The sequence below is a fragment of the Lottia gigantea genome, assembly GCF_000327385.1.
Source record: "Lottia gigantea unplaced genomic scaffold LOTGIsca_8, whole genome shotgun sequence".
NCBI classification, from domain to species: domain Eukaryota; kingdom Metazoa; phylum Mollusca; class Gastropoda; family Lottiidae; genus Lottia; species Lottia gigantea.
The window spans coordinates 2,298,344-2,310,982 of record NW_008710662.1 but is presented as its reverse complement, the minus strand read 5'-3'; the positions used below and the strand labels follow the sequence as shown (position 1 = coordinate 2,310,982).

Genomic DNA, 12,639 nt, shown 5'->3' with positions numbered 1-12,639 from the left:
TCATAACATGGTATTCAGAATACATGCATTTACATAATTCACAGAGAGTTTAACATTATCTGAATATATTCATAACATTGTATTCGGAATATATTCATTTACATTATTAACAGAGAGTTTAACAGTATTTGAATATATTCATAACATGGTATTCAGAATATATTCATTTACATTATTAACAAAGAGTTTAACATTATCTGAATATATTCATAACATGGTTTTCAGAATATATTCATTTACATGGAACAGAGAGAGTTTAGCAGCATCTGAATATAACTATTTACATGGAACAGAGAGAGCTTAACATTATCTGAATATTTACAAAAAATATAAATAGTTATGACTAGAAAAGAATGATAAATTGCTTTTAAAAGTAAAAAATAACAATTAATCAGTAAAAGCATGCAAAGATTCTTTAGCCACAGAAGTTTTGAGAAATACAAGTACAAGTATAGTAATGGTTGTGACCTGCTTTCAATAATTCAGAAAATTTTATGTAAGCTTTGTATTTTTTCAAACTATTCCATAATCTCATTAAAAAAAACATTTTGTGGAGTGATTTAATAGGAATAAGTAGTTATAAGATCAAGTGATACTATCATTTCTTTTGGAAATAATACTTACAAATATGTACATATCTTACATATAAAAATAGAAAATTGTAGCCAAAAGCAGTATAACAGGCATCATTTTATAGGCAGAATAAGTGATAATGCAGAATGCACAATGACCTTAATATACATGTAACTTCAATTACCACTTAATCTAACCTTGTACATTTTAAACTCTTCTTTTGTGCATAGGCTTAATCTTCGTTGCATAAATATACATTTCACTTGAATTTGGGCATAAATATAGATCAGCAGCAAAAATATTCTTACTAAAGGGATTGTTTTCTAAAAATTTTATGTGTATTTGGGTCACTGATTGCATCAATTTGCACCATTCCAATTACTAACCAGACATCTTTGTGATGTGATTTTTTTTTGTGATTAGTGACGTCATCAAACACTTTTTTTGTGGAATTGCAGGAACCCCGGACGTCTGATTGGTGCAAATAGATGCTATTAGTGTCCTCGATACACATAAAAAATTTAGAAAACCTCTTTACAATCTCTTTAATGACAGCCTTTGCCAGAATGTCATTAACCCTATCGACCATTTCAATTGTTGGCAATGAAAATATTAAAATCTTTGACATATCCTGAAATTTAGTAATCAAAGGGTGAAATATATTTGTAATATCTTAATGATTACACAGAAAAAATACGTTAAAAGATATGATGACAAAAAATTCGGTGGATTTAGATTAAATCTTAGAGATGGGTACGATACAAAAATGGGAAATATGGGCTTAACCTTTTGAACACTTGAGTATTTGGTAATTGCAAATGATATGCCCAGGCTCCATGTTATAAAAGTTGACATCACACGGCGGTTTCTCAGGGTATATTGCATAATCTAGCCCTAATAAAGCAATTTTGCTGGAGTTTTTAACATAAGTCTAATATTTAATAAGTATTAACTAATAATAATCGGCAAGTTTTAGACTGATCCCAAGGCCATTTTTTAACAGGTCTTTCTGAAACCCATACCCGTTTTGGTCAGTGGTTATTATTACTAAAAGTATTTCCATTCCTTGTTAGTCTAACCATGAGATATCTGTATTTCCTCCATACTAATTTGACCGTGATGTCTCCAGATTTTATACCGAGCTAAGTCTTTTCTTGTCACCATGCCGATCACCTAAAATTTAACAGTCCAATGAATTCATTAAAGCTATCATGAATATGTAAAGGCCAATTTGTTTTAAAAGTGATTACTTACTACCACAACAGTGTTCCAAAATTTTGATGTAATCATCTTCCATTTCCTTTTTTTCCAAAGCATAATAAAATATTATGTCAAATCTGTTAAATAACCACTTTTTTTAACTTGGAAGACATCACAAAATGAAAATCATACAGGAAAGAACTATTTACCTGATGTTTATCATCTATAACTGTAACATGACGTAAACCTAAAGCTCTAAATAATCTAAATATACGAGGTAGCGAGGCTCTCTGTAAATAAATGTAAAAACATAATGTCGTTATTATTTAATTTTGCTTTTATCATAGACGACACCAAATAATCTGAATTGATCTGTGATTGCAATTTGACAATATAGCATGTACATGTAAAATTGACATTTCAGATTGTAATTTGACAATATATATTGTACATGTAAAATTGACATGTCAGATTGCAATTTGACATTATAGTGTACATGTAAACTTAACATATCAGATTGTAATTTGACAATAATACATTGTACATGTAAAACTAATATATGAGATTGTAATTTGACAATATTGATGTACAAGTAGAAACTGACATGTGTGATTGTAATCTGACAATAATATATAGTACATGTAAAATTGACAAGTCAGATTGTAATTTGACAATGTATATTGTATATCTAAAACTCACGTGTGATTGTAATCTGACAATAATATATTGTACATGTAAAATTGGCATGTCAGATTGTAATTTGACAATATATATTGTATATCTAAAACTCACGTGTGATTGCAATCTGACAATAATATATTGTACATGTAAAATTGACATGTCAGATTGTAATTTGACAATGTATATTGTATATTTAAAACGGACGTGTGATTGTAATCTGACAATAATATATTGTACATGTAAAATTGACAAGTCAGATTGTAATTTGACAATATATATCATACATGCAAAATTGATATTTCAGATTGTAATTTGACATGAGAGATCATAATTTGACAATTCATCTAAAACATGTAAAATTAACATTTGAGATTGTTATTGTAATTTGACTTCTAAAATTGCAATTTGACTGCAGAAATAACTTACATCTGAGATTGTAAATGGTGCTGGATTCATAAACACAGTAAGATCAACAGTCATATCTCTTTCCTGTGATGTCAGGTTAATTTGTTGTATAGGTGGAAATCTAGGGTAAGTATCACGGAAATCAGACGCCTTTATATTCTTCAATATTAACTGATAATCAGGATTCTCTTCAAATACCTATAATAATAAATAATTAATAATTATTAATAATTAACAACATGGAATAATTCTGGAATTCTGGAGTTTTACTTCCTATTTTTCTGCATCATGTGGGCTATTGAAGGTGGGCAACGCCATGCACGGTGTAATGAGGGAAATTTTGCCATCCAAACGACTAGACTATATACTGACCTTTAATTTGAGTAGAATAATAAGTTGTTCTCTAATAATAATACCTTCAAATGTACCAAATGTTTCCCGACTTATTGTCTATAATAAAAAACAGTAAAACTTATATAGAGAAAGAGAAATGATTTTGATAGAAAATCACAGGAACATACGTGTTGTTGGTGTTTGCTGAACCAATCGCATTTGGAACAATGATTTTTATAAAAATTATTATCCCCTTTTTGATTGTCACCAGCATTTTTTCATTACAGTCTTTACATTAATTGACCAAGGGATTTGAAATAAAAGTCAGATGAAATACTGCTTCGAACAGATATATAATGAAGATTCTATTCAAATCTACTCCTACTTACTCCATCATGTGGATCAAAATTAGAAACAACAGGAAAACCATGATGTTCATCAGCCTTTAATATAGATACAATTCTTCCTACTGTTTCTTTAGTTCTAAATACTGTAACAGGATGACTCATAACTTCACTGCAAGATAAAGAAAATGAGATGAGTGTGTAATGAAACTTTACCCGGCCAGTGACATTAGTCTACTTTGTTTCTATTTCAACTGACTAGGCGTCAATGGAACATAGTCTTGATTTATTGACAAAATGCTATTTCATATCACCCTCTCTGACCTGACAGGGGAACAGGGTTAAAACCTTAATGGAAAAACCAAACAAAAAATTATGTAAACAAAAATCTTTGTATAGTCAACCATGAATATTCATGCACAAACAATTTGTATTGTGTCCATACTTATCCTACCATGCAATACAACGGATTGTTAGTGCGGCTTTTAATGTTAGAAAACGTAGTGTTATCTTTTTATTTTGAATCAATATAACATATTGGAGGTCACTTCAATTATTATTAATATCATAATAATATAATTATAACTTACATAGCACTAATATTAGAAGACATAACTGGTGGTTCCCAACCTAATATAGGTACACCTTGTATATGTACATGCATATCATATATACCCTGAAAATATTCATACATTAACCTAAAGAAAGTAGAAAAATGAAAGTACTTGAGCACTTGACACAGTAAGTAGATATTCTTATGACTTATTTTGATTGGTTGAAAATTTAGATTTTGATCAATCAGATTCATCGTCAGTAAAAATATGTGAAAATGCTGATTAATTTACGTAGCTATTTCCTATTCTATAACACTATAGCTAATAGGAAGAACTGAATAATGACTTGGAAACATTAGTGTAATGAAAGATTTAAAGATGGGTTCCCTTATTTTCATTTATGAAAATGAAAATGCTAATACTTAGTTGAATAGAAAGTAGAGGTGTTCTGATGACTTAAAAAAATATCAGTTTTTCTCACATGTCCATAATTAATTCATAATTAGCTAAATTAGAAAGAAGAGAATAACTAACAGAATTCCAATGAGTAACCTATCAAGAAAGGTTAAAAAAGTATTTTTTTTGCTTATCCAGACTGTATATACATGGACATTTATGATTGGTTAAAACTCTTAATTACATGCAATAAGAACATAATGATATGATTAAGAATACATGATAATTCATTAGAAACACCATTTAATCAAATACAGTAATTTGTGTTAATTTGACACTAAAAAATAAGAACACTCATCTTTAATCTAAACTATGTATTTCAAATCATATAATTCAAAGTATCATATGGAACATGATACTTTATGTAAAATGATATAAATGACAATAGAGCCAGAAGAAATGGTGTAGTTTACCTCATTAAAGAAATCTCCAACCCATTTAGCTATCATTAATATAATCATAACAGGTAAACCATAGGAGATATTACCAGTAGCTTCTACTATTATAACAGTTAAACTAATAGTCATTCTTACTACTCCACCTATACATAGAAAAACATAGGTTAATAACAAACTCAAGACCTTTAGTTTAAGCTCAAATGTGTAGGTCATAACTAGAGGCGACATTTATTTTTGAGAGTTGTTACATTGTATCAATGACTTCTCATTCCCAATTCTATAATGACAGTCATTTCTAATTTGTCACCTTCTTCTTTTTTCATGTTTATGCTGTTTGGCCAGAATGAAGGCAAGAGACCACAGCAAGGACCTCCAAGGCCCAACACAGGACTTTAACCTGCCTTCTAGTCTAAATAAATCTCACCTAACATAGCAGCAGCTCCCATTAAAGCATATTTCCCTGGATCTGCCCAGTCCTGCATTATAGACACAATAGTTTTTTTTATAATATATGACATATATGTCACAAGATGTTACTAAATCTTTTTTTAACAACACATGGAATTTCAACATTGTTAGTTTAAGGAAAATTCCACTCTCTCAAGAAATACCGTTTTTTTCCCAAAAAATCCAATTTTTCTGGAATTACAAGAACTACAAATATGGGAGGAAATCAAAACAATCCCTGTAACGATGTTTTAATTCATAATACAGAGTTAATAATTCCACTTACAGCTTCAGGGAAGGCATAATTAAAGAAGATTCCTGTTAATCGTCCCCAGGCAGCACCAATTAATATACAAGGTATAAACAGACCACTTGGTACACTCAAACCATAGGTCCATGTTGCTAACAGAAAATAGACTAATGTATAAAAGCCTAGAGTTTTAACTTCATATGAACCTATAATGATAAATATATAACATACACAATATAAACTATAAGTTACAAATATAGATAGTTAAATTTATCTTATGCCTAAAATTCTGATATAGGAAAGTTCACTCCAATATCCAAACCAATAGATATGACTGGGATTATTTATTTAAACATGTGTTAACAACATGAGAGCTCTTGTCAGATAAGAATATAACCAGAAAGAATAAAACCAAGCATATTACTTTGTACTTAAGTATGAATATAATATAATTGAGGACCTGTGTGCTACAGGTTGTGCACATGAAAGCTCGCTTGACAATGAATATTGAAAAAAAATAGGCCAATGTCATTGTCCTGGAAAAATTTCCCTCATTGCACAATGTATGGTGTTTCCAGAAAAGAAGGACATCTAATCATTTCAATTTCATTTCTTTTGATTAAATAAGCTTTATTAGAAATTCACCAATACTACCAACAGCTTGCGATCCAAAATTGCCGATCTTTATCTCAGGATTTTTACCAAGTACCAAGAAACACATACAAGAAACATTACCTGGTTGATTATGAAAGAGATCTTTGACACTAGATTCTGGTGTTTGAAAAAATATATTAGCTGTAGTACTATACTGTCCATCATCACAGAAAAACTACAAAATAATATAGAAATACAAAATATAATATATCACTAAGAATTCATTACAGTTTTGAAAACTTTGTCCACAAAATGACACGCATACAAAAATGCAAATTTTCAAATTTGAAAAAAGTTTCTAACTTGAAGTTTGACCTTATATTCAAAATATATATAGATTAGGGGTAGTTATTACCTAATCTACTCTTGTCTTAAAGGGGAATTCTGTTTTTTCAATTGGTTTTATTGGTTTCCAAAATTATCTGTCCTGATGAGGATGTATATCCAAAACACAAGTTGGCAGCATGAACTTTTGTCAACAACTATTTGGAAATGTTAAGCTCACCTGAACTAGATTAGTTTGTGTTTTATCTTTCATTGGTTGACAATCATTATTAAAATATATAGTAACAAAACCTGCTGTAGCAGTTAAACTAGCTACTATCATAGCTTCTATAACTTGATTCCATCTCTGTTTTACATATCTATAAATATTAAACAATAAACTAATTTTACTTTCACTGTTACTTTCAGAGGATGAACAAGTAATACTAAACATTATTTTCATAACAATGAACAATGAAATGGTATATTTATACTAATTATCTCCACATGAAATGGAGTTGAACACCCTATTTTTCTGCACTTGTTGAGGACTAGCAAGGTCACACAGTTTGCGATTATTTCGGGAAGTTCAATTTCTAAATGTGGGGGTCTCAGTTTATTATCTTTCCATATCAAACCCCTCTGACCTGCAACACAGGGGAAATTAGTTTGACCTTCAGGTTAGCAAGCTAGCATCCAACTCACTGAGCAACCAGATCTCTGTATGTATTGTAAGCATATTAAGAATGACATAATGTAGATTTGAACAATGGTCTTGATGATAGAAATATATCTAAAATTACAATAAGAATTTAAAAATTACCTTAATCTATAACAAGTTAACATATAATTTATTTGATTAAATAGAGCCCCTAATAAACCACCTGCAATAAACAAATCATAAACATGTTAATAATACAGAATGATATCATCCTAAAATCTTTCATCAAACAGCGAATGACTATGGTGACAAAATATTTGGGTGAATAAGCTATGAAACAATATCAATAATTGTGGAATATATTGTTGTTTTTGTTTATCATTAATAATTAATTACTTACCAATGACTCCCATTACCATAAATATTGGAATTTCAAACCCTGCATATTTAGAATCCTGCAATATAAAAGAATATTAGAATAAACATAATATATATCAAATTTAGAAGATATGCAGTATTTAGATATAGGAAATTGATATTTCAAACATGATATTGTGACCAAATCTTACCTCAAATTCACCAAAATTAATCAAACCAGGATTAGATAACTCCCATGGATTTCCTTTAATATAACTCTGTACAACGTTCAATGTAAATGTAGAGGTCATAGAGGCAAAGAACTGGAATAGAAAATATTATATTCAACATATTATAAAACACATAATATCAAAATAAGTTCATATTTGATGAATATAATCAACATAATTATAAGTAAATAAGTGTACAGATAGAGCTTTAATACTGAAAACTGATACAGATAGCTGAAATATAGCTATATGAGCCTATGAATAAGTATTTTCCTTCTCACCAGCAACATTCCAATAATTTGAAAATAAAAAAAATTAACTTACAATTCTCCATGTTAGGGCTTGATTCCAGAAACTAGCACCTTCTTCTAAACTAAAGAGAACACCACCAACAGGTGCTCCAAAAGCAGCAGCAACACCTGCAGCCGCACCGCCTGATACAAAATCTCTTTTTTCAGTATCAGTACGAAAATATTCAAAAATCTGAAAATATATTATCATTTTATTCTTAGTGAGTCAGTAATATATCAACAAAGATAAATTGCAGACCATATGACAGATCAGATCTGATATTCAATACTGCTATAACTATCACAAACAAAGTAAACTAAACTCACCTTAAAATCTATACCAAATGATGTAGATCTACCTTGAGATACTCCTGCTGCCACAACAGCTCCTGAATGTATCATTGGACCTTCCTATAATAAAACCATACAAATATTTACAAGTACCAGCTTTACTAGACGATATAAAGTAATGCTGATATCTGATATCATATTTTCAAATTTAAAATTCAAATATTGACACTAGTGCATTATGCTGAAATACTTCTAGAAGACCTAATAGTTTGCATTTAAGTGGAAACAAAAATAAAAGTGATCCTACCTTTCCCACAGCTAATCCTCCAGCTACAGCACAAACTACACCTAATACTTTACATATTAAAGTTTTAATTCTAACTACATGTGGTATCTTTATACCATTCAAATAACATTTAATTTGTGGTATACCACTACCTGCTGCCATAGGCTGAAAAATATATCATCATCATTATCTAAAGGGGAGCCTAGATAGAAAAGGTGCCTACATACAGATTTCAATGATCATCACTAATTACTAATTAGATGTGCCATAATTACATGTAATCTTTTATCAGTAAGGGAATGTCCCACCAAAGCAATAAAATTGTGTGATTTTGACTCCAATTCCAAAATCAAAATAAAAGGTGTATTCAGTTGATAAATCAGTCTAATGCTTCTCAGAATACGCCTTCTGTTCGCGTCACTAAATCCCAGCATTGGAGAGAGGATAAATTTGATTGGCTGGTGGTGTCATCAAATGGATTAATGCTCCAGAGCCGCGTCTTTAGACCCTAAGTGGCACTGCCATAAAAGTAGTCAAATGATTATTTGGCCACATAACTCACTTATGATTTGACTATATTGTTTCGGCAGCTCATATGAAGAAAAAGTAGATTTTCATTGCCAAAGCATGACCAGAAGTTCGTAAAAAGCACCTGTAAATCAATTAATACAGTGCTGCAAAAGTAGTCACTGTGTTGATATAATATATAAATGATTTTTTTTATGTACTAATTTTGAAAATCGCTTACATTAAATCCACTATGGATGTTACGTAATGACAATTTTGCAAGTTATATATAATATTGAAAAAATATCTGAATCAAATATAGAAAATTACACATACCTCTCCATAAGCCACTAGAATAGCACCAAACATTACTATAAAGGCATTGAATGCTACCCACATTAAAAATGGAGCATATAAACAAAAATCTTCTACACATTTCTCAACATCTAGAAAGAAAAATTTAATAGACATTAGAGAACAAGGAGGTAAGGATAAAATTAAAGAAAAGGAAGTAACAAAAAAAATATAAAAACAAAGTTTGGCTTTTCTTCAAATTCTGAGTTTTCAAAGAAGGCAAAAATGTTTACTTGTTCTTAATCAAAATACTTACAATTTCTAACATAGCCATATTTAATACTGGATGTTAATTCTATTAGGTAGTCTATTAAACACGCTATCAAACCAGTACATACTCCTATAGCTAATGATACAAACCATCTCGCTAATTCTTTACGAATAATCTCCTAAAACCAAAAAAAATTCCATTATAATGAAAGAATACAATATTAACACATGATTAAAAGGAACATTTAGCCCTGATCACATAGTCACATTGTAAAATGACCTATAGTTAGTTACTTGTAAACTATTAACACATGCATAAATCTTGAGAACCATTTAAAACCATGGGCAACCCCTCTTGTATGAAAGTATTGCTGTGATAGATTAAAAATCACTGTCTCATTAAAAGCTATTTATATTGATACCGGTACCAAAACAATTCAAAATTTAAAAGCTTTACAAGTAAATCATACCTTTGTTGTTTTCTTCTTTTCTTCACGAAGATATAGAGCATTTTCACAGACATCATAATCTAAACTCTAAAAATAATTTTGAAATCAAAAAATGAAATTGGCATCTGCACAATGAACATGTAGAAAAGAAAAAAACATTAAGCAGTATTATTGGTATGCCTTTTTAGAAAATATACCAAATTAACAAATCATGTGGAATCTTAGAATGAATACCAAATAACAAACTCAATCACAGAATGGGATCATGCGTTCCACAAGATTGACTGGAATCAACACCTGCTATGGAGAAACAATCTGGTTGACTTTAGTTTAAACCCAATATCTTCCTAAAATTCAATAGATGATCTTCTAGAACTAAGACATTTAAAGAATGCCAAACATAAGTTCAAGTTTACAGATTGGTTTAAAAAAAATCATAAGATCAAATCTTCAGATCAACTTACTTCAAATTTTGCAGAAAGTAATTTTTCAGGTTGTGATTCTTCTGATCTATTTATAGAATTACTAGATAGCAATGATTGAATTGGATCACTTTCCACATCACCAGTTGATGCATTTATCTGAAACAAAAATCTTTTTTCTAAAATATAAACTTGAGTGGGATCAGGTAGATTGTTTACATTCACATGATATTTTGACGTGCTCTATCCAGAAAAAACTGTTATTGAAATAAAAAATCTATGGTGTGCATCTCCACAAAAATCTCTCTCAGCTTTGCAATATTATTTTCACTCATCTGAGCTCAAAATAGGATTTGAATGTTCCTAAGAAATGATATAATAACTATGAGAAAAGCAATATTCTACAAGTAGTCAAAGACTAGGTCAAGTACAAACAGCAGTTTATTCAAGGAAATGGTTGTATATAATAATAATAAAAAAACTGATAGAAATTGTCATTCTTGAAACTATTACTGACAAATGTTATATAATATACAATACATATAGCTGTCAAACTAGTACTGTAACCCTTGGCTTTTATTAAAACCAGATGGGCTCAATGTATGGAAACAATTTATAGCACAATAAGGAAATTTTAATATTTCCTCCTTATATCTTGTGAGTTTTACAATTCAAGGGAATTGTAGTTTAATAAGCTTTAAACCATGAAGATGCAGTCATGATGAAAATAGGGCTTCAAGTTATTAATGGCATAATCACTATTTAAATTTGGAAAATCCTACTATGTAAATAATCCATTTGACCCTTCGATTTAGCTGACACTTAAAGCTATGAACTAACTTTAGAACGTGAATGAAGACTTGTCAACTTTTACAATTGAACAATTTATCTGCATCATCCGTCAAATTAAAACAAAAATATTCTTGAGAATAAAAACTGCAGATCACACAGAAAATTAAGTGATTGAGAGGTAGATGATTGAACCATGTAATACATACTGAGGATGAAGAGCCACTACTCTGTGGACGCTGAATTTGTTCTTTTTCCAAGAGAGGATTCCTCTCACTTTCATCATCCGCCATTTTTTGTTTACAAAATGTCACGTGAAAGAATACTTATTTCGTACATATTCAAAACTAGGTCAAGTTTATTTTGAAACGCAAAGTGACCTATATTTTATCAATTCATAAATAGATCTTTACTGCTATTTAATTGAAGACATTGATTAACATGTAAGATATTTACCGTATGATTTCAAAGCAAGCAATATTTACAGCCCCTGAGGTGATTTAAGATATGAACATTTTCTATTACTGATATCTTTTTAAAGAAACCGCCTTAATTATTCGAGTCTTCATCAATATTTCTGGATAATTGCGACAATAAGCATGTTGAGCATGGCGGACGAAGAGGACCCAGTGGTCGAAGAGGTGAATTAAATCATTAATAACAAAGCCTATCATAAAATTATACATTCAACGTTTGCACCTATTTACACATTTGCTCAGTTACTCGTTTGCATTGGGAACAAATGCTGTCAATTCTCTTCTGTTTGTGTGTTAGCCTAATGTATTGTAGTGAGACTTGTTCTGCTCAATCTACCTGAGAGTGAGACACTCCTGAAACTTATTGACTCCTCTAATAATTCCTATGATGAATATACAACCTTTACACTTGTAGTATGAAATGTTATTGTTGTAAAATGAACATATAAATCTAACAGGATAAATTCATAGAAGCATTAAGTTATAAACTGTAAACATTGCGAATTATTTCATCATGACAATATTATTACAGGGTCCATCGGCATCAGAGCCTTGCTTATCTTTGTTAGCACTTTTTACATCAACTGAATATCTCTTCTGTAAAAAAATATTTACAAATAATAACTTTTCAAGTGGTTGTCTTTTTCACTAGACCAGAGACAATCAATTGCATTCCAAAGTTGATAATTCAACTCCTAGAAAAGTAATTGGCACAATGCGATTACGTAATTTGTAAACATTGTGACAATACCAGTAGG

At 30.1% G+C, this 12,639-nt stretch overlaps 1 protein-coding gene across 1 annotated transcript; it reads right to left on the bottom strand.

The window, feature by feature from the left end:
- Nucleotides 1–1,647: 1,647 nt before the first annotated feature.
- Nucleotides 1,648–11,698, bottom strand: LOTGIDRAFT_155388 (hypothetical protein; the record flags this gene model as incomplete). The annotated part of the gene is made up of 22 exons (XM_009066952.1): nt 1,648–1,746; nt 1,983–2,063; nt 2,881–3,057; nt 3,232–3,309; nt 3,582–3,708; nt 4,127–4,212; nt 4,960–5,087; nt 5,369–5,420; nt 5,678–5,847; nt 6,377–6,470; nt 6,801–6,939; nt 7,383–7,443; nt 7,621–7,675; nt 7,790–7,900; nt 8,132–8,290; nt 8,425–8,508; nt 8,696–8,839; nt 9,518–9,627; nt 9,792–9,924; nt 10,216–10,281; nt 10,659–10,775; nt 11,615–11,698. 22 exons carry the CDS (start codon nt 11,696–11,698, stop codon nt 1,648–1,650), a joined length of 2,355 nt encoding a protein of 784 aa, XP_009065200.1.
- Between the last annotated feature and the right edge of the window lie 941 nt (nt 11,699–12,639).